The sequence below is a fragment of the Protomyctophum bolini genome (genome assembly GCF_963924005.1).
Source record: "Protomyctophum bolini genome assembly, chromosome: 13".
NCBI classification, from domain to species: domain Eukaryota; kingdom Metazoa; phylum Chordata; class Actinopteri; order Myctophiformes; family Myctophidae; genus Protomyctophum; species Protomyctophum bolini.
This window is the reverse complement of record NC_137874.1, coordinates 34,700,566-34,727,480: the sequence shown is the minus strand read 5'-3', so window position 1 is coordinate 34,727,480 and position 26,915 is coordinate 34,700,566. Positions and strand designations below refer to the sequence as shown.

The 26,915-nt window shown below is 43.9% G+C and overlaps 1 protein-coding gene across 4 annotated transcripts in view; it reads left to right on the top strand.

Moving 5' to 3' along the window:
• The window catches only part of rapgef6 (Rap guanine nucleotide exchange factor (GEF) 6), a 187,919-nt gene that overhangs the window by 29,184 nt on the left and 131,820 nt on the right, over positions 1–26,915 (top strand). For all 4 annotated transcript variants that reach the window (XM_080780488.1, XM_080780489.1, XM_080780487.1 and 1 more), the window contains exons 2-4: positions 7,465–7,535; positions 8,756–8,812; positions 14,276–14,359. In XM_080780488.1, the coding sequence (XP_080636614.1) occupies positions 7,465–7,535; positions 8,756–8,812; positions 14,276–14,359 (212 nt within the window). The remainder of the gene's footprint in view (positions 1–7,464; positions 7,536–8,755; positions 8,813–14,275; positions 14,360–26,915) is intronic.

Here is a 26,915-nt window from a genome sequence, read left to right as displayed (position 1 = left end):
TAATAATAATCTTGAAACATTCTCTGAATGTGGCAAAAAATATTTTTAGCTGGTGGTCCGTCATGGCCAAATGCATTCATTTGGGGGACCGTGCTAGGTATAACAGGCACGCATGCACGCATGCACGCATGCACACATGCACGCACGCTACTGGAATACTGTGTGTGTGTGTGTGTGTGTGTGTGTGTGCACACTGGTGACTAGGCAGTAGTTTGTTAAAAAGAACAGCCAGGGTTGTGTCCTGACGTGAGCCTTGACAGTAGCTACTCGCCCCAGGGTCTTGGGTGCACACACACACACACACACACACACACACACACACACACACACACACTCCCGCACACACTCAGCAACATGACAGTAGTGCTTGCAGCAGCAGTTTGCTGTGCTCACTAACCCAGTTAACTGTGGTCTAAAGTCAATACGCTGCTACTTCCCCTGTAGAGCGCAGCAGGCCTGCGTCGTTCCCAGGCCTCCCCGGCCGTACCCCACGCACGGTCCTCCTCGCTTCACGTCATGCCTCTCCGCTTCAGGCTCTGTAAATGAGGTCATGACCTCCGCTGGGGTGGGCCACGCTCCCGTCCTTCAGCGGTTCACTCGTGTTCATGGTCCGGCTCAAAGTGTCCAACGATTAGCATCGGTTCCGCTGACTTTAGAGGGGCTGTTTTGCTCTGAAAATGATGTGAATCTATGTGCATTTTGGTCTTCAGTTTCTCCATCATGGTATATTACAGCTTAACATGGTGTTCCACAAGAAAATGCCCACAAGAAAACTACTTTACTGACTTTTTATATATATTATTTGAGGTTCAGTGGTTTCTGATCACCCTACGCCTATATGGCAATGCTGCAACGAGCTTTGCTTCAGTTGCGTTTGAGCATTTGTCAGGAATTCACTATTCAGTACGTTGGCAGTAACTATGATTGTGTACATGTGCTTCATACAAATTCACCATGACAAAATGCTTTTCTGCTTCGTTCGTGTGAGTTTGTTAGTAATAATCTAGGGTTGTCCTCCTGGTAAATGTTTATTTTTATTTAGTTTCTGCTCCTGAGCCTAGTAATTGTTAAGTAGTATCGTATGTGCTAATAGTCTAGATTCAATATGTAGATTAATAGAGCATGTGGTGGGAACTTGCATTTCAGACATTATATATTACCGTCAGACTGCTTTCACTTTTGATTACCAGATCACTAGATCAATAATAACATCTGTCAAGGCTATTCTGCAACGCTACTGTCTGCATGTCTCGTTATTTCACGTGCAAGGCGTCCAACACGGCGTGGCTGCATTGCACAGATCGTCAACGCTGCAAAATGATGGGATTAAGTCACGGCCATGCCATTAATCAAACGTCATCCCCTGATGTTTTAATTGAAACATGTGAGACAGTTTTCATAGTTTTGGTTTAGAGTAGCCTATGAGGATGAATGCATTAGAAGAACCAGAGAGTAAGGAGGCAGACACAGAGGGGGGTCCACAGAGACCGAGAGAGAGAGAGAGAGAGACTAAAAAAATGCGTAATATGTAAATGTCTACAATGGAGCCATAAAATGTGTCATAGATAATTTTACTCGCACAAGTTGGCTTTGTCCGAGACTCACAGGTCTTTAAATTAACACGGAATTCTCTTCCGGGCCGCTCGTCGTCATGAAAGGGGGCGGGACTGCGACGCTCTATAACTCATGCCCTCCCAACTTATAGCCTTTAGCTGTTATAGTAGTGCTACTTTCTTATTGTCTCCACCAGGCCGAAGGCATGGGGAGAGAGTATGTTTGTCTCCACCAGGCCGAAGGCATGGGGAGAGAGTATGTTTGTCTCCACCAGGCCGAAGGCATGGGGAGAGAGTATGTTTGTCTCCACCAGGCCGAAGGCATGGGGAGAGAGTATGTTTGTCTCCACCAGGTCGAAGGCATGGGGAGCGAGTATGTTTGTCTCCACCAGGCCGAAGGCATGGGGAGCGAGTATGTTTGTCTCCACCAGGCCGAAGGCATGGGGAGAGAGTATGTTTGTCTCCACCAGGCCGAAGGCATGGGGAGAGAGTATGTTTGTCTCCACCAGGCCGAAGGCATGGGGAGAGAGTATGTTTGTCTCCACCAGGCCGAAGGCATGGGGAGAGAGTATGTTTGTCTCCACCAGGCCGAAGGCATGGGGAGAGAGTATGTTTTGCACTCCGTCTGTGTGTGTGTGTGTGTGTGTGTGAGTCCGTCCGTCTATTACCAGCTAATCTCCGGCACCGTTAACCTGGTCGGGTGCAGGCTTTAGTTCCGACATACTATTGATCCGAAACCTCAATCCTAACCTAACCCTAACCGCAAGCACGGGAGCAGCGCATGTCGGACCATCGCTTTTTCGCATCGCATGTCCCCCCGCTTCGGATCTTCGTTGTGTCGGAAAAGCGTGCGCACCCCAACCCGGTCACCGTCGGTGCCACATTTTGATGAACCTCCCCCAAATTTTCCAGAACGGCCTGTTATAGCGCCACCAGGAGGCCGACTTTTGAAAAAATGCCTCAAATCATCCAATTGCCATCCAAGGCAAGAAGAAATGGCACCTTTTTCACATTGCCTATTATAGCACCACCAGGAGGCCACAACCTGACCTGCCCTGGTGGAGACCTGTGCCCCGAGGGGCACGTTATCTAGCCTATTTCTGTTACATAATGCTAATCCTTCCTTTTAGCTTCTTGCTAGCTCTGTGAGCCACTTGGTTCCCACACATTCTGTGTTCAGTCAGGGCTTCCGTCTGTTGTTTTAAAAGGCCTACTGATTGATACGGCAACAGCTCCCATACCATTTGACTTACCTCTCTCTCTCTCTCTCTCTCTCTCTCTCTCTCTCCCCCCCTCTCTCTCTCTCTCTAAAAATCTATGCCAAAACAATGGGAAAATGTCAATTTTTGTGTATTAATTTTTTTGCATACAAATCCACTTTTAATTACTTCCTTTGAACGCATTCTTCCAAATACATCTGGTTTTGATTACAGAACTACTCGGTTTTAAATTTCATTCAAGATGACATACAGACAGTGTATTACTCGTTTAAAATATGTATCTGCAAACGTTATAGGTTAGAAATAAGCGTCTGTAGCGGCGCTACGTCCCATAGCCTGAAGGCATGCGACGCTCTGATTGGTTCAGAAACACACAGCCTTCCTTCACAATGCGTCACGATGACGCATAGTGAGCTTGTAGATCGGCATTTATTGTGGAATGGGACATTCTGCACAATGAGTACTTTTACTTTTGGTACTTATAGTTAGTATATTTTGATGCAGCTACTTCTGTACTTTTACTCAAGTACATTTTGAATTCCGGACTTTAGAGTATTTCTGCATGGCAGTGTAAAACAGTGTTCTGGCAGTCATGAGAGTGCATCTTCGTTCTTTGTGTTGTCACCCAATTTATTGCTGTTTTCACTTTTCACATGTGGCTGCTGTAGCTCTATACTCTGTATACCCCCCCTTTCTCTCTCTCTCTCTCTCTCTCTTTCTCTCTCTCTCTCTCTCTCTCTCTCTCTCTCTCTCTCTCTCTCTCTCTCTCTCTCATATGAATGAGCTCAGTGATTGGATTAGAAAAGCCAACAGTGTGATTTCCACAGGGAGTAGTAGTGAAGTCATGGGTTCACTTCAGTTCTGTTGACTATAATGAATTAGTCCCTCTGAGCCCTCAACAAATCAACACCTGCCTTGGCCACCATCAACTGTGTGTGTGCGTGTGCGAGCGTGCATGTCTGTCCTCAAGTATACCGGTAGTAGAACTCGAGAAAACAGTAGTACAGTAATGTTTGTGTGTGTGTTGTGTGCGGTGTCTTCGTGCAATAGCACATGTGCATTTGTGTGTGAGATTATTTGATGGTAAATATTAATAATAAATAGAACCGTGCTGTAGGAGGTCAGTATTATTCCCACTGCAATTCCATGTTTTTAAATTGCATGTGTGAGATGTGTTGCATCTCCTGCCCTCGTGAGAAGGTTGCATTTCAAATGAATGAACGAGTCACCGCTCTGCTCCCATAGTCTGAATGGTCACCGCTCTGCTCCCATAGTCTGAATGGGACAGACTCTGCTCCCATAGTCTGAATGGGACAGACTCTTCTCCCATAGTCTGAATGGTCACCGCTCTGCTCCCATAGTCTGAATGGGACAGACTCTGCTCCCATAGTCTGAATGGGACAGACTCTGCTCCCATAGTCTGAATGGTCACCGCTCTGCTCCCATAGTCTGAATGGCATACTGTGCCCAGTTTACTTTTGAGAAGCTTGTTTTTACTTCAATTGAAGTGGAGAGAATCACATACGAGCTCTATGCAGTTTTGTCCATTATTACAACACGTGACGCGTTGTAACTTAAGCTTGCAGATCAACTATTTCTGCTATTTTGGAGGAAAGAAAATTGGAAAATTATTAAATGTGTCAGTGATTTCTTTCAGTTTTTTGTCATATCTGCCCTGTGCAATTTGTGATTGCGAAGCCTAAAAAGCCAGACAGAAATACAAGTTCTAACGTAACAACGTTCCTATGTTCAATGCAATTATTTGTGTGAAAAATGCTTCTCACAATTATTTGTGTGAAAATGAAGCATTGACTTAAATGTGTAATGGTGACACATGCACATGCAACCATGTGTGTATAAGCAGCACTGGGGGGTGCAGTAGTCCACCTGTTGAAGTTGGTTTGTGTGTGCTGACTCGGTAGCATAGCCCCCTCTGTTAGCCCTGAGACCTTCATGTGTCTACATGAAGCTGTTCTGTTATGCCCACAGCATAATACAAATTAAGCCAAACTTCTTCCCTTTTTTTAAGCCTTGGGCATGGCTTCCTGGTCTGAACAAAGTTTGGCGAGGTTGAGAGACCATATTATACTCGTTTTATACCCTGCTCTGGCTTGAAGGTTCCACCTGCCTTGTTCTCACCGGCAGAAGGAAAGCTGTACAAATAAAGCACACAAAGATATTTTTGAAGCAGCTTTATTTTCACTGCCACTCAACTCGCAGCTGGACTCGCAGACTGACAAATAGTCAGTCTGAACAGCCGCGCATTTTGAAGTCTAAAATGTAAAATGTCTGTAGAGGAGAAATAAGGGGTACAGTTTCGTCATACTATTGGGCCGATTGTCATTAGGCCGACAACCTACAGTACCTCTAACCATAACCGTTACCTAACCCTAAGTGCAAGCACGGGAGCAGCACATGTTCTGTCTAATCTGGTGTCTTTAATCTGCGTGTGCAATGCATCCCAAAATAAGTCTATATTACTATTACATAACCTATTTATGGATAAATAAATAATATAATGTTGGTAAACATGCTGCTAAATAACTGAACGTGCAGTCTGGAGCCCGAGGGTCTTTGGCCCTCGTCTTTGGCTTTTGATTGTTTAGACCCCGTCACTGATGGAGTGGGGACTTGATCACCGATCTCCACTGTTTGTTTACATCAGCCTCATGCTTTGACGTGCTTTGATATTATTTGCTTTGACTATGAGATTCACAGACATATTTGTGTGTGTGTGTGTGTGTGTGTGTGTGTGTGTGTGTGTGTGTGTGTGTGTGTGTGTGTGTGTGTGTGTGAGTGTGAGTATGCTGCAGCCAGTAGTCAGTAGTCTTCTAAATCTAAGCCCTCATATGAAGCTGTTTTAGGGCGGCAGTGGCTCAGGGGTAGAGTGGCCGGTAGAACGGGCGGATGGGAAAACCGTGAGGTTCCCAGTTCGATCCCGGGCTCCCCCAGAGTTGGTGTGGAAGACGGTGTCCCTGGGGCGCGACTCCGAACCTCTGATTGCTCTCGATGTGCAGGTTGCTTCCTTGCATGGTTTCCTCCGCCATCGGTGTGTGAATGGGTGAATAATTATATATAAAATGGGTGATATGTTCAAAAAGGCATAATCGTGGAGACATTGTATCCTCTCGACGATACATATCACCATATCAGACACCCCTAAGGGCCTATTCATACTCCTATTTTAGAGCCGAATAAAAGTCGTTTCGGCTCTGTAGAGCCTACAATGTGACGTCATTTGAGGTTCGGGGGGGGCGGGTACCGTCCTAAAGTCGCCTCTTTGGTGCTACTGAAATTTCCTGACGAGCCGAAATCATTTCGGCACTACAGCGCCGAAACAGCGGTAAAATAGGAGTATGAATCGGCCCTTAGCTGTTTGTAGCTGTATGTGTCTCTACTCTCTACATGAAGCTGTTCTGTTAGTCTGTGTCTACATGTTCTGTACACATGCATTCTGACACCTAGAAGCCTGTTCATGTGTTGGCAGCCGGCCATTGATCATGGGACACTATTTTAAGTGTCCAGTTGGCCATGTTTGTGTGTGTGTGTGTGTGTGTGTGTGTCCAAGTAAGTCTGTCCACTTCAGGCATACAATGTGGCATCTCTGGACTGAAGGTGTTGACTTGATGGGGAATGCTCAGCGGGCTGCCTCGCTTCAAATGCCATGCGAAGTGTGATTTATACGCTGTTGAAACACACCGTACACGCCACACAGCCACGTTAATCTTTATGAATCCGCGTTATTCAATACCGTTGACATTCCAGGAATTCCGTGGAAGCTCATGTGTTTCATGACCTCAACTGTTTTGCCTCATGCATAAAAGCCTAGCCTGCTGTTTATTTGTCCGCTGATCTTTTAAGCCACCAATTACATGCATGAGATTGATATTGAGTGTGTGCATGCATGTGCACTTCTATCTCTTTTGCATGTCTGTGTGTGTGTGCGCGTGCGTGTGTGCGCGTGTGTGTGTGTGTGTGTGTGTGTGTGACTGTGTGTGTGTGTGTGTGTGTGCGTGCACTGCCGTGCTGCTATGAATTTATGCACGTGCATCTACTGATCATGTATCAGCATTAACTTTTAAGTGAATCAATGCCATTGCCAATTAGACATGTTGAATTCCCTTTCCTACTGGCACACACCTGCTTTCACCAAACACACACCGACACAGCAAGCAGGCACTTTCAGCCTGCCATCCCTATTCCCTGGAATCTTCAAGAAAGTGATGCGTCATGGGTGTGAAACATCACATATTGACACAAATTAAAGACAGCTAAACAAAATCATATATGACTCACAGAGCAACTTCTAGAAATAAACATAATCATCCTAAATCTAGCCTTGATTTTTTTTAAACCTCTAACCGTAACACAAAATAAGCTACAACAACAAAAGTGGTTAACCCTAAACCTGGAACGCATCTGTGCCACTTTATCTTTTAACCACTTTTTAACCATTATTTCATACTACGAGCTGCTATTATTGAAATATCATGAAAACGCATGAACCCTGGAACAAAATATTTTCAGGTAGAGGTCCGGCGGCCAAATTATTAGTATTTGGATTCCCTGACATAAAATGTTTTTTCACCCCTGACATAAACATAGTTTTTTCAGAAAAGTGTAATGATTCAGAAGACATTTAGTAGAATGTGGTCTCAGTTCCTAATGTGATGTTCTTGTCTCTCCTCCAGGACCTTCACACCATCTACTGTCACCTCTACCACATGGACGTCCTGTCCCACCTCCGGGAACACCAGCTACGGTCAGAATATATACCTTTTACTTTTCTTTTGATGAGGAACGTCACCGAAATGGAATCGTTACCCTGCAAAAGTAGATACATTTCCCATGCCACTACTTCCACAAGCCTTATATGTTCTACTGGGGATGCTGCGATCCGATCTTCAGATCGGATATTGGCCCGATATCAGCCAAAAAACGTAGATCGGATCTGCCTGCAGCAAGAATGACCGATCTAACGCTCCGATCCAATCAATCCATTCCAGTAGTCCGCTCCAGCACTTCTATCCCGCTGATCCAGCATGTAGCAGCATGTAGAGGCCACGTGATCAGTATCGGTATAAAAACCTAGATAGCAGCATAGTCCCTAATAGTCCGGCAGTCAGGGTTCTGGAGTGTGAAATTTGGTATAGTCTTTTTTTTTTTATAAGGGTTTATATGTGACCCTACCTACTGTATATGACCAAGGATGGGCAGTAGAATCTAGGGGCCTGGTCACATGGTTAGGGGCCGAGAGCTGTTCTTAGTAGGGCAGAATAGCAGCTCTTGAGAGTAGGATTCCAGTAGCGATGTAAAGTAGTCTCACTACTGTCACATTTATTTAAACAGATGCTGGGTTCATTGTTTAGCTGGTATCATAGAGATCTATCTTGGGGCATTACACCGTCTCTGTGCATTCATATTGTATGTGATTTAATACCTTGCTTGTAAGTCGCTCTTGATAAATGCGTCTGTTATAAAAGCCTAAATTCGTATCTTCGCTCTGAGGGTTTACATACATTTCTTTTGCATTTGCACACCTCAAAGGTTACGATTAGAGTATGTTTACTAATTGTGGGTGAAGTCCAACAAAACGTCTAGTCCAAGTAATGAACTTGGACTTCATGCAGACGCAGTAGTAACGAGGCCTACATCTGCATTGCACGTTTCCTTCCCCCCATATCAATCCAGGTCTTTTCTGAACCCTGGTGCACCTCTGATGGCTGACAGTCACATTAACAGTGACAGTTACTGATGGGAGTGAGTCTATCCCGGTGTGAGAACTAGCCGTGCTCTGACAAACATCACAGTGTGTGTGTGTGTGTGCGTGTGTGTGTGTGTGTGTGTGTGTGTGTGTGTGTGTGTGTGTGTGTGTGTGATGATGGCCCAGCTCCAGAGAGGTTTCCTGTGATGTGTGAAAGTGTTTTTTCCCTCCTCTTCTCTCTCTTTGTCTGACTTTTCCTTGCCGTCTCGTTCTTTCAGGTCGATGTGCACGTCGGCGAGGTACGAGAGACATGAGGCTAACCACGTCCTGTTCTAGTAAGTACATTCTCTCTCTCTCTCTCACGCACACGCACACACACACACACACACACACACACACACATGCACACACACAGCTAAATAGAAGCACTCCTCTTAATACATACTACAAGAAAGATTGCTATGCAACCCAAATGCTTGGAAATACGTTTCTATACTAGAGTGGTGCCCATATATGGAGTTCTTTGTGGAGTTCTTTGTGGAGTCTATGCAGAAGTCAGAATGATGTCAGAACAGGCCAGCTCCATATATGGACCCTGGGCAGGGGCCCTGTCCAGAGACTGGGCAGGGGCCCTGTCCAGAGCCTGGGCAGGGGCCCTGTCCAGAGCCCCTGTCCAGAGCCTGGGCAGGGGCCCTGTCCAGAGCCTGGGCAGGGGCCCTGTCCAGAGCCCAGGCAGAGGTCCATACATGGACCCTGGGCAGGGGCCCTGTCCAGAGGCCTTTTTGGGGGAGGTTCTGGACAACCGTGGGCCGAGTCGAGAACCGACTCGGAAGTCGGTTCTCGAGTTACGTGGATTACACACACACACACACACACACACACACACACACACACACACACACACAGAGACTTGGTGCATTTATAGATAGATATCTTTTACATTTATTATTATTATTATATGCCTTTTATTATTTATTATTTCTCCACCAGGCCGAAGGCATGGGGAGAGAATATGTTTTGTTATCATTATTATTATAATGTTTCTCACTGTAGGGAATAACTGTGAACCAGCCCAATTCCCTACAGTTTGCTTTAGCTTTTCACTTTGTCAACAGTTGACGCTGCTAGCTGCAAGCCAACAGCCGAGCCTGCAACTTAATGTGAATGTTGACAATGCTAACGGAAAATGTTTCCTGTTCACCAAATGGCTGGTGTGGAATACAAATCAAATTGTGGCGCTTCAGACTTTCAGAGTCTCAGCCACTGAATGGGTTGGGCTCCAAAAGTCCCTTTTTTCACAGGGCTGTGGACATCTCTAATAGAGGAATATTGTCATTATGCCATTATGGTCACAGCAACTCTCATGGTCCATGCAGTCCACCAGATGAGAACCACACAGTTCTCTATTTCACCCTATAGCATTTGGTCACTGGTCCATTACTGAGGCTGTAGCGGTTTTTTTTGTGTTCTAATAAGGTTTCCCATATGTTTGATGTGTCCTTTTCAATGTCACATACCTGCCATCTGAATATACAACCCACAATGTACTATAATATACTCCATCAGAGATTAAAATGTGCTAGCATTGTAAATCTCAAGTTAAACGGGTCACACAGTATATACGTCGCATCCCTTGAGGTTTTCAATACCCAGATATATATGTTGTGTTTCGTTTTTGCAAGACCAATTACTCATCTGGAGAATTCACTAGGTAGTTGAAAATGTCAGGATATGCCACTCCTCCATATAGCTGGGTTACTTTCCCAACTATTCAGCCAAGTTAATTATAGTTTATAGCCTACAACAAGTTGACAACGGTAAAACACACCGTCGGAGCTCTGCGGTAGGTAGCGCATGACATACATGTTCAAAATATAGAAATGAATGAACAAAGTAAGTCGGGATCGGGATTTATTATTGTAAATAATTGTAAATTCAAAGTCGGTGCTCGTAGCCTCGTAAAGGCAGTTGCGTCCCTTAAAAGCGACAGGTTCTCTGTCTGCCGTCTCCCCTCTGCTCCGTTAACATTATGGGGAACTCATTAAAGTGGTAAATTAATGTGAAATATACATCCTCTATTGAGAAAACAACAATATATGTTGACAAAGACACTTCATTTGGAAACATATTTTTATTCAAATCAAAATAGTCTTCAGTTCATAAATCAAGTGTCTTCTGTCCCAACATTGGGTCAGCCTGATCTACCAGCTTTTCAAAGATTATTATATATTTGAAAACTTTAAATGGGACATTCTGCACAATTAGCACTTTTACTTTTGGTACTTTAAGTACATTTTTAATCCAATACTTTTGTAAGTACAGTAAATGTTAAATACCGTACTTTAACTTATTTATTTTTTACTTTTACTAGAGTATTTTCATATCGCAGCATTGATACTTTTAAGTATAACACCTTGAGTACTTTTTCCACCACTTCTGTCAAGGAGATCAGAGAATAGAGGATGAGATGTTGATGGAGGAGATGGGAGGAGAGTGACCAGATGGATGGATGGAAGAAAAAGGAAGGAGACGTGGGCGAGGAGGGGTTGGGGGGGGGGGGAGAGAGAGAGAGAGAGGTGTAGAGGGGGGGCAGATAGAGAGAGGGGGAGGACAGAGACAGATGAATGAAGGGGGGGGTCTGGGCACCACCGCCTGTTGATTTATGACCACGCTCACTGGAATCACATTAGACACTCAGCACTTTAATTCAATTCCAATAAACACCTTCAACTTTCTGTTCTTTTATCATTACCATATCTACACGATTGATTGGAATTTGCTTACAAATTTGTCTTGGCGAGCTCATGAAAACAATAGTGGGGGAAAAAAAGACAAAGCTATAACCGCACACATGATGCGTTTAAACAATGTGTGAAACAATGGGCAATATCCAACTGTATATGAAACAATAAGGTAAAATAAAATCCAATACATACATAGAGGACGACGCAGGTGAAACACCAACGCCTGTAGGGGAAATTAGCAGCAACATCAAACGACCCACTAAATAAATGAAATAATCTTGTTATTGAAGCTGCCAAGTGGCCTGCAGCACTGCTGTCTTTTTGGAATGTTTAGGAGGGTGACAGCCACGGGGTACATGCTTAAAGCTTCTGTCCTTAGTCTTTTCTTTTGGGAGGAATTTAAAGTTATATGCAGGTTTTAACCCTTTACTTTTAGCTCGAGAGTCCCAGAATAGAAATTTGTCGACCACCGAGTGGCGCGCTACGAGAAAAATCGACTGACATAGAAACATAGCTTTTTCAGAAAACTGTCGGGATGTAGAAGACATTTTTAGAATCTGATCTCAGGTCAAAAGGTTGTTAATCAGGTGAGAGGGGTCCTTTAGAATGGTAATGCCCTTTTGGTTATCTAGTATGTTTCTGCTACACTCCCACATTATGAACAAACAAACAAACAAACATACCCTACAGCATCCTGAGTGTCAGCTTGGACCCTTACTGTTAATAGTGCATAGCCATGTAATCACACTCCCACTCACCTGTTGCAGCCAATTGGAATAAACTGTTGTTCTTTACAATTCACACGCGCACGCTCGCATACATCATGCACGCAGTCCCCTCAGACGCCCACACACTGCCGCTAAATCGCAGATGAAAGCAATCACGGTCTCTTGTGACATTGAAGTGGGATCTAATCACCACAGCGCCTCCTCACAGAGTGTCGCTTGTGCGTCCGAGCCAGCCTCAGCCTCCATAGAGACCGACACCGTCCGTCTAAAGAACAGACATGTTGAACTTTGCAGGGGCCACAAATGCACATTCATTGCTTAAAATGTGCAAATGTACTCGTCCGCGCTTGCAGCTGGATACTTTTCAGCTGCAGGACAAGTTGTATTCTGTTCTGTCGCTGCCAGCCTAGAACTCTTGTATCTCCAGTTGTCGGATGCCTCTGACACTCTCATAGGGTATGTTTTCAATATACTTAGTTGACCGGAGTCCCCCAGGGGTCTGTACTCGGTCCCCACCTTTTTCTTCCCTCTACACCAAATCCCTTTGCCAAATCTACATCTACTGTATAGCCGATCTACTCTCACGCTCACAACGTGGCCACATTGTGAGGCTTCTAGGTGTGCCGTTTTCACAGAATATTAACCTATTTGTGAGTGCCAAATGTTCACCTGTTATGACATGCAGAGACTGCCAGAGAGTAGGGATTCACAGGACTGGGGTTCATGTGGTTAAGCCCTACTTCATCATAGGACGAATATAGAAAATAGATTGTCTATTTTCGCTGTTTTGTAAGACATGCCTAGTTGAACGTTTCCAATAGAGGCCACGTGATATGACTTATACACTCCCATCACAATATCGACTGACATTGAACGTCCATATCCAATATGTCTTGAAATCTGTCATGTAATTACGCAGTTCAACAGCAGAGCTCCATGTTTCATGTCTTTATTGAACGATTGAATGATTGCCATCGCATTGAAAATGCAATATACCGCCATTGAATTCATTAAACTGCTACTGTACTGTTCAGAATTCACTACTGCATTGATTAGTCTGGGGTTTATAGACTCACCTATAGATGACATCACGGTCGTCTCCTGTCACTGCAGTCCCTGGCTGTCCACTTGATTTATACCCAGTGGTGGGGAAAGTACTCACAATTTTTTACTTAAGTAAAAGTACCAATATGGCAATATAGAAGTAAAGTACTCCGTTACAAGTAAAAGTCCAGAATTCAAAATTCACTTGAGTAAAAGTACAAACGTATTGACATCGAAATGTACTTTAAGTTCGACAGGTAATAGTACTCATTAGGGATGTACCAATTGCTGTTATAACCGATGTCGATATGATCTCATTCTGTATTAAGAAAATATAATCATTTTTGCCATTCTGAAAAAAGATTGATATAATTTGCAGCCTTCATCATAACAAAAGGCTTTTTCAGGCTTTTTTTTTATCATGATGATTATAAAATAAAATCTCTGCTAAAACCGATATATTATTTTACCATTTCACCATTATGCCGATTTTGACCGAATTCCGCATCTGACCGTCAATCATTTCCGGTTCAACGGATGTTAACATTGTCCCCCATTCCGTGCGATCATTGTTTTTGTCATAGCGAAGTCAAATTAAGCTCTAATCAAGCCCCGGATATAGCATTTTGAGCTTTATGCACATAAAGACCGCGTGCGTGCGTGCGTGAGCGAGCGAGCGTGCGTGTGAGGATTTTGGCCGGTTTTAGGTGGACGAGACCGGCCGTCAGAAGAAATAGTAGTAGTTACTGTAATGTATGTTTTGTAGTAATTATCAAAATGTCCAAAGTAACAAGTTTTCAAATTAATGTTGTGGCGGAGTACAATATTGGATCAGAATATTTGGAAATAGTCAAGTAAAGTACAAATACCTCACAATTGTAGGCTACGTAAGTATGGTACTTAAGTACCAAATACTTGGTTACTTTCCACCACTGATGTCCAGTTGATTTATACTGGCAGCAGTAGCAGCAGGCGTGGATGTGTTCTGTCCTGAACCCCCTCACGTATGATTGCTTTCTGTACTGTATGGATCCTGCACTGTTTATTATGATGAAGACCAACGCGTTTAGACATGAGAAGTGATTTCTAAAACCAGTGGTTTAGACTGATTAGCACACACACACACACACACACACACACACACACACACACACACACACACACACACACACACGCGCACAGTACTTAAATATGTGAAAGAAATATTAATGTCATCTAACAGTGATGTTTCTCTTTTTCCCGTCCTCACCGTCTGTCTGTCTGTCTCTCTCATGTCTACCAGTCCAGACAGCCTGGCTACGTGTTGGTACATCCTGCTTTCTGGATCTGTCTTCGTCAAGGAGCACATGTACCTGGCAAGGTGTTGGTACGTAACACACACACACACACACACACACACACACACACACACACACACACATGCCTCTAGGACAGGTGAAGATAGAGGTGGACTGAGTGCCTGGTGTCTGGTGTATAGAAAGAAGCAGTGTGATTTTCCTGACATTACAAGTCTGATTGTAGCTTATCTTGACATTTTGTGGATTCAGATTTTACGGGGGCCAGTTTCGAATTGCATGTTTGTACTCTGTTTGTGTCTCTGTGTCACTCTGTACATGCAAGTACATGCAAGTGTGTGTGCGTGCGTGTGCATACGCGTGCGTGCATGAAACCTGATAAGAAAGCTTCAAGGGAGATATACTGTAAAGAGACAGAAGTCTCCTGTGATCAACAAGAGTGCAGCACGCACACACACACACGCACGCAGGCAGGCAGGCAGGCAGACAGACAGGCAGACGGACACGTTCACACTTCCATATTATCACCGTGGCACATTTCTGATTGGAGACGTGTGTACTGTATGTGCGAGATTGCTGCTGTACAGTCTCATGTGATGGCCCATGCATCCTACAGCCAATGACATGTTTGTGTGTGTGTATGCGAGAGAGCATGCGTGCCTACACAATATTTATGTTTGCACATGTGTTGATTGAGTGCAGATGTCATTACTCTTTGAATGGAAATCACTACAGTAGGTTTGCAGCACCGATGCCGCTTTTTCATGACCGAATACTGTACGTGCTTTTTAATTTTTAGCACTGCATTTCTAATCAGTGGCAGAGTCATATTTATGGTGATGAGCTGTATTTCAGTCAGGTATACATCTGTGATTTGAGGACACTGACATGAGTGCCTCTATTAGACCTTGGGCTGGGTAAATGTACTGTAACTGAACTACCAGTTAATAATAATAACAGCATTTTCTTTGTATTGCACTTTTCCTTCACAGGAAATCCAAGAGTGCTACATAGTTAAAACACATAATCAATCAATCAATCAATCAATCAATCAATCACATAAGGTTAAAAGCAGGGTTTAAAAAAGGTCACGCACAAAAGGATATTGCTGACAGACAGTGGTTACACAACAATTTAACACGGAAAGGCCTTCCGAAATCAAATTAAACGTTTTTGGGCCTGTTTTAAAAGTGTTCAGGGTCTGCTGGTGCTCTCAAATCGATCGTGATGCAGTATTTCTAGTTTGACAATGGGAACAGGTACAACTCCACAGAGATCTGTCTCTGCTCACTCATGTAAAGTCTATCAGTTCCTCCATCGGAGCATTTTCTAACTCAATATGGTCATAAAAGACGTATGGATTGTGTAACTGTAACAACAAACATGTAAGTCACACACTCTCTCTCTCTGTCTCTCTGTCTCTCTCTGAAAATGGCCGGCTGTCAGTCTGTCCCCTGAGGCTTCTTGCTGCCAAGAACAAAGATGTGTAGTTTTCCAGGCCGTTCCACTTTGGGACTGTTTCTTATTGCAAAAGTATATGTTGTTCTTTGACACGGAAAGCCATGAACACGTGTCAATCACATTGGCGAGCTCGATGCTTGATTTGAAATGTGGCATGATTCCTCTTTAATTTTACACAGAGCCTGACCAATGCCACAGTTTTGGGTCGAATTTGGGGATTCTGACTCTACCGTTTTTTAAACCCCTATGTACAAATTAGGACATGACCTCCTCATTCTACGTGTTATTGATTTACGATGAAATTGTCAGTGAAATGCAGAAAAGTTAAAAGTTGGATGATGTCGAAACATGTCGTGTGTGATATATGTTAGCTTTCCACCAAACAGATTAACTACAGACTGGCCGTCAAAGGAAGTTGGGAGATCAGTCAGTTTGGAAGTTGCTTAATCCAGCCGAGAGCCAACACCGACAGACGTCTATTATGGGGCTAACCTATGGTACAACATGCCCGCCGCCATCCGATGGAGCAAGCTTGGTCGACTTTCGACACTTCCGTACAACTTGCGACCCGGCGCGACAGTGTACCGACAGCCCATTCAACAGCACATTTAACAGTGTACTCACCGCCCATTCAACAGCAGATTTAACAGTGTACCCACCGCCCACAGCGCGCGCGCGCGCACACACACACACACACACACACACACACACACACACACACACACACACACACACACACACACACTCTGTAGTGGAGAGAAAAGCTGTCGGCATAGTATTACAAACACCATGGAAAACTAATTGCGTTTGTGTGCACACTTTGCGTGTGTTAGAACAGTCAGAATATGAGGTAAGCTAGGTGGGGGGCTGCAGATTTAGTGTGTGCGCGCGAGCATTCGTGTATGTGTTTGCAATGCACTAGTGGTAGCACCGGGGGGGAGGGGGGGGGGCTGGGGAAGGGTCACAGAGGGGACTAAAATGGGGGGCATGGTGTGTTTGTGTGTGTGTGTGTGTGCACGCACGTTTGTGTGTGCGTGGAATGCGGAACCCCTGGCAGAACAGTGGCGGGCCATGTGTTCCTGAGCAGCCTGTGTGCCTGGAGCCCCGGAGCAGATCCAGGCAGGAAATGAGCTGCCTACAACATGCGCACACACACACACACACACACACACACCACCCTGGAGCCACCGACAGAAAGACAGACAGACAGACAGAGCAGAGAACAGGGTGGGAGGGAAAACGTACTCCTCCCTCAGTCAAAAACCAAATAGCCTGCAGTGAGTGAACAACTTTCTCTTCTTCTTATCTAATTTCAATCCAAACTTTCTAAAAAAAACTCACTGGATTATCACACCCCAGCGCAGGGATACCGCCCCTGTTAACTTGTGGATTACTATGCAGGATAGAGGTTTCAGCTACCCAACAACAACGCGGCGAGTCCCTGACTGTTCTCTAGGTGTGTAGCACTCTTTTTTTTTTCACTTTAACTTCAGAACATGACGTCGGCTGTTCCGCCGTTTGTGCACTGCTGTACATATCGTCCGGTTAGGGAAGCGAAGACCGCACGACCGCCAAGACAAACGGAGGGGAGGGGGCGACGGCGTTTTCACTCAACCGCCTTTATCGCTGTGCATTGACACTGATTGATTGATTGAATGCTTTTATTGACAAATTGCAAAACAGTGCAGCAAGTGCAATTAAGCAAGCAATGCTAAAAGGATAACACAAAAAGACCACGAGGGCTTGTTTCCTTTGTGATTCTATGTATTCTAAAAGGATAACACAAAAAGACCACCAGGGCTTGTTTCCTTTGTGATTCTATGTATTCTATAATCAGGACATCTTCATAATCAGGACATACAAAACAATACAAATCATTATCTATACCAGGAGCAATAAAACACTTTTTTTTTTTAAACGGAAAATAGTACTCTCTGGGCTGGAGAGATAACTCCAGATTACTTATCCAGGTCCTGTTGAAATTGTGCACTTTTAGGGGGCTTTTCAATTCCTTTCCTTTTATAACTGTAGAATTGAAGTTCCCTCTCTTTTCCCTCTCTCTCTCTCTCTCTCTCTCTCTCTTTTCCCTCTCTCTCTCTCTCTCCCTCTCGCGTTCCTAAGCTCAGCGCGGTACGTTTCATTTCCTGTCATCACAGCGCTGCTGACTGGAGGAGCCAGGAATTCCCCCATGGTGCACAGGGGCATGCAGGACACTATAACAATGCTATTATATTACTACTATTAGGCCGTGGAAGAAGACAGTTGTTGCCCACGTTATCTTCAAAAACCTTAAAATGTGAGCTTTAATGCCCCCCTTTGCATTGCCTGGGGCAGTCCCTCGTTTCCAAGACTATTCAGCCGTCCCACGAATTGAGACCCTATCCCACATTGCGACTGGCAGGCCAGGCACAAATGCCCTAATAGTTAGTACCCTAATAGTTGGCTTTCTGTTGTAAAGCTCTCATTGTCTCCACCAGGCCGAAGGCATGGGGAGAGAGTTTCAAACAAAATGCCGCAAATCATGAACACATTGTGTGATTTCCGTAGCATTATGCACACACATTCCCACTAGGCCGAAGAAGAAATGGCACTGGAACATTTTCAACTCAGCCTCATGGTGGCGCTATAACTGGCCGATTAGTGTTTTTACCTAACTGCACGGATCTGTGGATAACTTTGTATGCACACTCCCTAGTAGAGGCCACGGAAAAACCTTTGCATGGAATTCTTCACATGTGCTCTTTATAGTGCCACCAGGAGGCCGACATATGTAAAACACATTTTCTAATATCACTCCTTCAGATTTCATCCAAATTTCACACAAATCGGTACACATGCTCTCCATAGTCATGTGATCAAGACGGGTTTGTTTGATTTCTAATCCAACTTGATTGGCTATGATTGGCTTCTAAAGTTTTCAGGAGTAGCCCGCTTTGTACCCGTTTTGTAACACACACCTCCCCCCCTAAAAAAAGGAGCTAAAACTTTGAGTGGCAACTGCCAGGTATTATTTCATTCATCCAGCCAGTGTGTTCCACTGTTAAATACCTTCAGTCAGTCAGTCCAGACGAAGACCGCGCATGCAGTGTGTACTCAGAATGTCAACACAGTCAGCCACTATAGAGCATGCAGTCTGTACTCTGCTGCAGAATGTCAACACAGTCAGCCACTATAGAGCATGCAGTCTGTACTCTGCTGCAGAATGTCAACACAGTCAGCCACTATAGAGCATGCAGTCTGTACTCTGCTGCAGAATGTCAACACAGTCAGCCACTATAGAGCATGCAGTCTGTACTCTGCTGCAGAATGTCAACACAGTCAGCCACTATAGCCACGTGGGAGTCAGAGCTGGAGTCATTATGATGATTAACAATACATTTTATAAATGTGATCATTGGTAAACTCTCTCTCCCCCTCCTTCCCCGGGGAAACAAACAGGAGCAGGAGGGGGGTGGGGGGTGGGGGGTGTAGGCAGAGCGGCCGTGCTGAGTGAGTGCAGTGGAGGAGTAGCGGAGTGATGTGATTGGCCCATCACACGGCGGCCGCCCATTGGCTTAGTGCCTGATGATTTTACTACCGTGTCGACTCTTTCATGGCTATTCAGACATAGACCAGTGCTTTTCAACCGCTGGTAAAAAAAACAAATAGACGACTAATCTCAATGTCAGTTTCCCTTGGTCCATCCTAGCAGTAGTACTATCTCATGAGTGGTGGTAGGACTGTTTTGAAATGCATGGTTTCCTTCCTATTTGTAATGTTTCTGAAGAATGACCCGTGGTGGGGTTACGTCATTGTTTTGGAGACTGGCTGCCAGTCAGTCGTAACTGCTCTGAGGTTCTCTCCATGGTTTAGACTGCCGGCCAGTTCTTCAGTTCCTTCCTGACTGAGTCACAGTAGTCACTCACCCAACCGAGAGATGGAATCACTGCAGTGGTCAGGTCACATACGGTGACCACTGACTGCAGTCCTATATACATCTGGCCATTCAGAATTGTATGTATGTATGTGTGTGTACTTGCATTACTTGTGACGGCCAAATGTCCCCACAACTATACTAGAATTTTAGAAATAGCGGTTGTGAGGAGAACCACTTCCCTGTGTGTGTGTGTGTGTGTGTGTGTGTGTACACACACACACGTACGTGTGTACGTACGTACACTGTGGTAGACTGCGGTTTGTGGTTTTCTGTCTTTACTGTTGGTCATCATCACCATGGAAACCGGTTAATGGAAATGGTGCCAAACTGGCTCTGATTTTCGGTTTCCTTTGGACTTCGACCAAAAGCCTGTTCGTTCGTTCGTTCAAAGTCCAGCTAGACAGACATACAGACAGGAAGCTGGCTGCCTGGCGCAGCGGCCAGCCTAAAACACAGCGTACCGCTGTTGGGATGTGACCGTGGTCATACTGCCTACAACAAGCCGGCCAGGCTGCCCAGAAAGATGAAGAGATTACAGCCAGCTCGCAGCTAGTTTTTGTGGCGTGTTATGACGGAAGCTGAGAGACTGACCACAAAGATGCTGGTGTGTCAGTGATCTCTGGTATGGGCTGATCAATGACAGATCTATGTTTAAAAAATAAATAATCTACTCGACATTACAGCTGCCCAAAGACATTGAAAAATGCCAATACTTTAGCCTTTTACTTTTACCTTATACTTGGTTGTGTGATAGTGTCACGCAGTGAAGCTCACATATTGTGATTTTGCTGATATTTTCTAAATGTCCTGAAAGGTTCACTTTTAAATGTACCGGTAGCTAGGCCGGGTGGCATTGTAAATGCACATCATGTTCTTGAGCAACACACACCTGTCCACATTCTGTCCACTCTCTCTTCACAAGCAAGCAATTCAGTGCAAGTGTAGTGTCTCACATGTGCTCACAGGAAAATTATTCCTAGATTGCATAACCACTGCTAATGCTCTCTCTCTCTAGGACTGTATTGTAACAGTGGCTGTGCTACACAGTAAAATACTTGTGTCCATTGATCAGTGTTTGTTGTTTGTTTTTCTTTTGTAAAAAGACAGACCTCTTTTTCATTTATCACTTAATAGAATACCACTTAATGTTTGTTTGTCTGTGCAAAAATCAATAGAGAGAGAGAAAAAAAAGAAAGAACAAAAGATCTAATCAAATTACAGGCAAAACAAATAGGACTATTTATTCCACATACTGTACACTACAGTTTTCCAAATAGATTCTTACAATTATATCTCTGTGTTTTAATCTTCTGTAACGATACCCCCATCCCCCTTCTTTTCCGTGGGAGTTCATGCTATTGAACACCTAACTTTTACTATACTCACAAGATTCCTTATTTTCATGAGACCCGTTTTGCTTTCTTTGTGTTCCGGGTGACGTCGCTGTGTATTTTCTCTTGGACAGTACAAGCTAATACTTGTGACAGAGAGGTGTGTGCGCGTGCGTGCGTGCCGTGCGTGCGTGTGTGTGTGTGTGTGTGTGACGTGTGTGTGTGTGGCCGGCCCAATAGCCTCTCCCTGGGCTGTCATGGTTTATCCCATTCTGACCTGAGATCAGATTTTAAAAATGTCTGTTTGAAAACGACAGTTTTCTGAAAAAGCTATGTTTCTATGTCAGTCGTTCTTCGATTTTTCAAAAATAGCAGACCTTCAAGCTCGGTGGCGCGCTATGAGCTTGTAGATCTGCTATTTTTAAATGGCTAAAGCATAACGCAATGCTAACACCAAAAGGGGTTCCCGCCTAAAATGGGTTATTGCCCAGGGCCGTGCAGCTGTCACTGGGCCGAGGCTGGGCCTGTCATCCCTCCCCAGCCAGAGACATGTTTTCCACAGAGAAAATGGGCAGAGACATCATCACCTGCTCCAATCCAACACAACCCGCACACAGCTCTCATTCCACCGTGATAAACGACTTCCCCCACACGTTGAAAGACTGGCATTTGACCACTTCCAACCTGGCATCCCCATTTTAGGAATGTCATTAGACGGCAAACGGATTCTTAGAAAATGGCACGTCTGACCCCACAGTAGGTGGGGTTGGCGAGAGGGCCGTTCTGTGTGGAGTTTGCATGTTCTCCCTGTGTCCCCTATAGGGCCTACCCTGGTCTCTAAACTGCCTCCCCCTGGTCAGCCGGGGCGCCTGATGGAGGGGAAGGAACTGGTTGGAATAACGTGTTCCTTCCACGCGCTACGTCCAACCGGGGAAACTTCCCCCTGTCAGGTGAAAAGAAGCGGCTTGGACCCCTCAGGAATAGAAGGAAGTATGAGGTCAGTCCGTAAAAACAGTATATGCCATATACTGGGTGCATCTTGGGTTTGTTTAATTGTTTTATTTGAAAGCCGACAAAACACCATTACAGTGGGAAGTGTTTATTTTTATTTTTATAATAATCACAATCTACAAAGTAACTAGTAACTAAAGTGTTATCACTAGTTTGTTTTAGTCCACTCACGGGACCAGATGGGTGGGGTTTTCCACATATGACAATACATTGAGCGCCCAGTTATGGAAAGTAACTAAGTACAGTACTTAAGTAAAATGTTTGTACTTTACGCAAGTATTTCCAATATCCAATACTTTTACTTCTATTCCACTACATCTCAGATCTTGTACTCCTCTACATTGTCCTCCAATAACCTCAAAATTTTATTTTATTTTTATTTTAACTTTAGTTACCAGCCCTATATACATTTGGCCATTCAAAAATACCCGATCTCACAAGCTTGTGTAGATCTGCTATTTTCAAAATATTTGTATACATTTGAAATCTTGAAACGGGACATTCTGCATGATTAGTACTTTTTGCTTTTGGTACTTGTACTTTTGTTACTTATACATATACTTTTGGTACTAATACATCAAAGACAGAGACATTGTCGTGAAGGTATCATAAGCAAGCATTCTGGAATTGGAGAGGCTTAACTGCAAATGCCGGTAGGCCAGTAAGGAGAGATTTACAAAAGTTTTGACATGCAGGGCTGACTCCTGGGTGTCGAAGGGTCTAATCCTTTGAATGTTACACCTACAGGATGGAGTGACCGCTGTAATGTGTGCTTTGATTGAGAGCCGACTGTCCGGGACACCAAGGTCCTTGGCTGTTGTTTATGGAAATGGTTAGCTGGAAAGAATAGAAGATCAGTCTTGTCTGGGTTCAGCTTGAGGTGGCGAGAAGACATCAAGCTGAACCCCGACAAGACTGAGCTTCTCTTCTTCCCACGGGTTCTGGAAAGTTGTGGGCCTTTTCCAAGGCCCACAGCGAACGTTGTCTTGTAGCGAGAATCACACCGCATACCTCAAAAGAAAGCTTATTTTTTTTAAAGCTTTCTGGAGACCTTTTATGTAACACCTGCTTTTGTCTGAAAGTGCTGTTTTTGAACAGAAAGCTGATATATGGACCGTTTTATGTCACAGACATTGACAGGCAGATATAAAAATGAACACACAAAATATCCTATACACGTACTACACCGAATGAAAGCTCTGAATGTCTACTTTCACGAGAATAAAAGTACACATTTATCCCATCTACCGTTCTTCAGAAATTGGCTTTTTAATTCAGCTTGCGCCCACCAAACATGGTGAGAGAGAAGACATAATGTATGAAACACGAGTTGTTCAGGTCCATAATAAAATAACCTATAGCTTTAGTCAGTTCACTCTTGTGACCCAGCATGCAGAACACATAAACACATTTGACACCATGATTCTCAGAATGTTTTATCTCCATATATGGAGCTGGCATGTTCTGACATAACAATGCTGCAACTGCAACGATGCACAGACACGTGCTGTACATGGATGGATAAATAATGATATATACCGCTTAGTTAGAACGCGGAAAAGTTAGTTTGACGCTAACTAAGAACGTAGATTAACGTTTCCCTGTGTTTGATGTGTTAAGAGTGCAAATACAGGAAAGTGCACTACACACACACACACATATTTGCATTCACACATGCAAACATTATACTGCAAACTCTAGCACTCTTCTCCACTAGCACTCAATTCCTGCAAAACATTTCTGTTCTCTCTCGGCTCTGTAAAGTACGCCCACAAACATGCTAATATCTGCCAAGTCTCTCTCTCTCTCTCTCTCTCTCCCTCTCGCACACGCACGCTCACATGCACCACAGTTGAGACAGTTTTGGCAGGCTATGTGCGTGGCTGACAGGGAGCATGCGTGGAGCCTCAGTGGAGTGTGGAGGGAGCTGCCTGTCAGACAGGCTGACCTCCAGGAGAAGGGCTCTCACAAGACCACACTGTGCCCAGAAGACTGCAGCTCTCGTGGGGTGCCAGTCTCAGCCACACCACGTCTTGAGATTTAGTGTGACTCTCTCTCTCTCTTTCTCTCACTGTGTCTCACCGTGTCTCTCGAGACAGTGGTGTGTGATTTAACCCTTGGACTACCAACCCCAATAGCAGCTTTTGAGTGACATATGGTCATATTTTTTATTCATAATTTTAATGCCAATAGAAACATCCGTGATATACACACTATAGCTCAAAATAAGCTCTAATCAAGCCCAAAATATCGCATTTTACGCAGCGATGCACATAAAGACCGGTTTTCTTTTTTCTTTTTTTAATGTTTAATAAAGAGCTGGAGGGACAAGGACTCAATAGCAATGAGGACTATCATCAGAATATAGAGCTATTTAACATTTTGAAAGGCAAATCACTCACAGATCATACAAATTATACACATTGGCTTAACAATTTGAGGAAAAGAAACACTATAAAGTCCAAAACTTAACAACAGATGGCAATCCACCACAGCCAGTCAGCTATAATAAATAAAACCAATTATTAGACTAAAGACCGGTATTTAAGTAAAAACTGACTTGCCTAAGCAAGCAGTACAGATTCCCTGTTACATGTATTTTTCAGAATGGACGAAATTATTGTAACTTTTCAATACAGAATGAGATCATATCGACATCGGTAATATCGGTTAATCGGCAATAACAGCAATTCATCCTATCGATATTATAGTCTGTCTGGCCATTTTTGGTAATCCTGTGAATAGAGCGTTGCAGTAATCTATGCGGCTAGTGACAAAGGCAAGGCATGGGTGTTTTTTTTTTTCAGCCTCTGGTTGTGATAGGAAAGGTCCTATCTTGGCTATATTTCTGAGATGAAAAAAATGTTGGTTGTTTTGTTGATGTGGAGTTGAGGTCTGAATGGATTATCACTCCGACACGGCTAGATGTCCTAGAGCAGGGGTAACCAACCGGGGGTTCGCGATCTACCGGTAGCTCGCGGGAACGTTTCCAGTCGATCGCGAAGTGTCAGACAGACCCATTGGAATAATGTCAGTGCCGCTCGTCACATGCAAATTAATTTTGAGCAGAGCGCTGTGGCTCTGAGTTTGAGAATAGACCCCATCGTCCAAGGGTGTGTGTGCGTGTGTGGTGGGGTGGTGGTATCTTAGCAACACTGAATGATCTGTCCCATTGGTCGTGTGCTCGTATCATGAGCCAATGGCTGCAGCTCTGAGCTTCCCAGACCCAGGTTCCCATTACGTCATGCCGTAAAGAGAACTGACAGCCACACGGCTGCTACCATATTAGCAGCTGTGAGCGCTCTTCTCTTCTCGTGAAGAAAGCAGGACAGAGTTGTCAAATAAATCCCGCCGTCATTCATACTGTATTTATTCTCCGACCCGACATTAAAATACAGAACAACGTGCTCACGGGGCTTGTGACAGGCTGCAGACACAGAGTTGGGACTACTAGCCGATAGCGCCGCTGCTACTTCAGTTTTCGTTGTTCGTTGTTATATTTTTTATTATTGGGATTTGATCATTGATGCAAATTCTAAACATATGGATGCAGCTGCAGAAGTTGTGTTGCTTAAAGGAATGCATAGTTGCGTTCTCCTCAACTGCTGCGCAGCAACAACAAAAATATAAAAATGAGAAAAATATACTGAATATACCAGTCTGCAATGCAAACTAATAGGCGAGTGCACTCCAGGGCATATGCAAAGGGAAAGAATGACTTCTGTCCGTGACAATAATCAACGCTACAGTTTGAATTATGTACACATGCACACATAGAGCAAAAAATATGAAATATGAAAACTTGTTGAAGTACAACGCATGAGTCAAGTAGCTGCTTTCCTTTCCTCTTTACTGAGCCTACTGTCATTGAACTGCTGTCCGATAAAATGCAGGATGTGTTTGCATTAACTTCAGATATTTAAATGGAGATTATTGGATTAGTAAGTGACTGTCACCTGCAGGTCAGAGCTAAAGAGAAGGAATTTTGGTATCTTGTGAGCAGAGAATGGCCTTTTCACAAATGAAAATAATAAAATCTAGAATCTAGAAAATAGAACTCGTATGACTGACTCACATCTTAATGACACCCTCAGACTGGCAATCACTAAATATGATTTCAAAACGCTTGCAGATAAAGTTCAGTCACAGCAGTCTCATTAAAGGTGGGCTGACCCTGAGAGTATGTCACCATATCTGTGCAAATATATATGGTCATGTTATGCCTATGTCATTTGAACATCTGCCAATGTGAATATTCATTGAAATGAGAAACAAAATATTTCTAATACTAATTATTTCTAATTTGTCTTAATATTATTTGACATTGATAATATAACTTACTATAAGTATTTATTCTAATTTAAGCTTTAGTCTTTGTGTGGATGTGTGCACATGCATTGAGCCTGTCAGAAATAGCAAAAAAACAAGTGTTTTTTCTAACACGTTTTAGTGGTAGATCTTGGCTTACAATTGGGAATAAAATGGGCTCTTGGGCTTGAAAAGGTTGGTTACCACTGTCCTAGAGAGTTCATCACCTGATCTCTTTTTATCTTACTTTTTAGCCTACCAGCACCTCTGCAATGTCCGTGTCCGCCTATGTGTTCACCTTGTAACAATCGCCCCTTGTGTCTTAAGGCAAATTATTAACTAAGGAAAATTAAACAACAGATTCGTAGGGATATATAGTTCAACTTATTTATATAGAGATGCTGCATACGTGTATCATCAAACCAACGGTGTAACAGAAAACCAAACACTTGACACAGTGCATCTATCCCTGTCGCTGTCCCTATAGCATAAAAGACTAAACAGGCAGACAAACCGAAATCAACAAACAATGCTTTCACATAACGTTTACACAAACAAAACAATCAATCCATGCCCAAAGTCAAGTGCGCGCGACCGCAC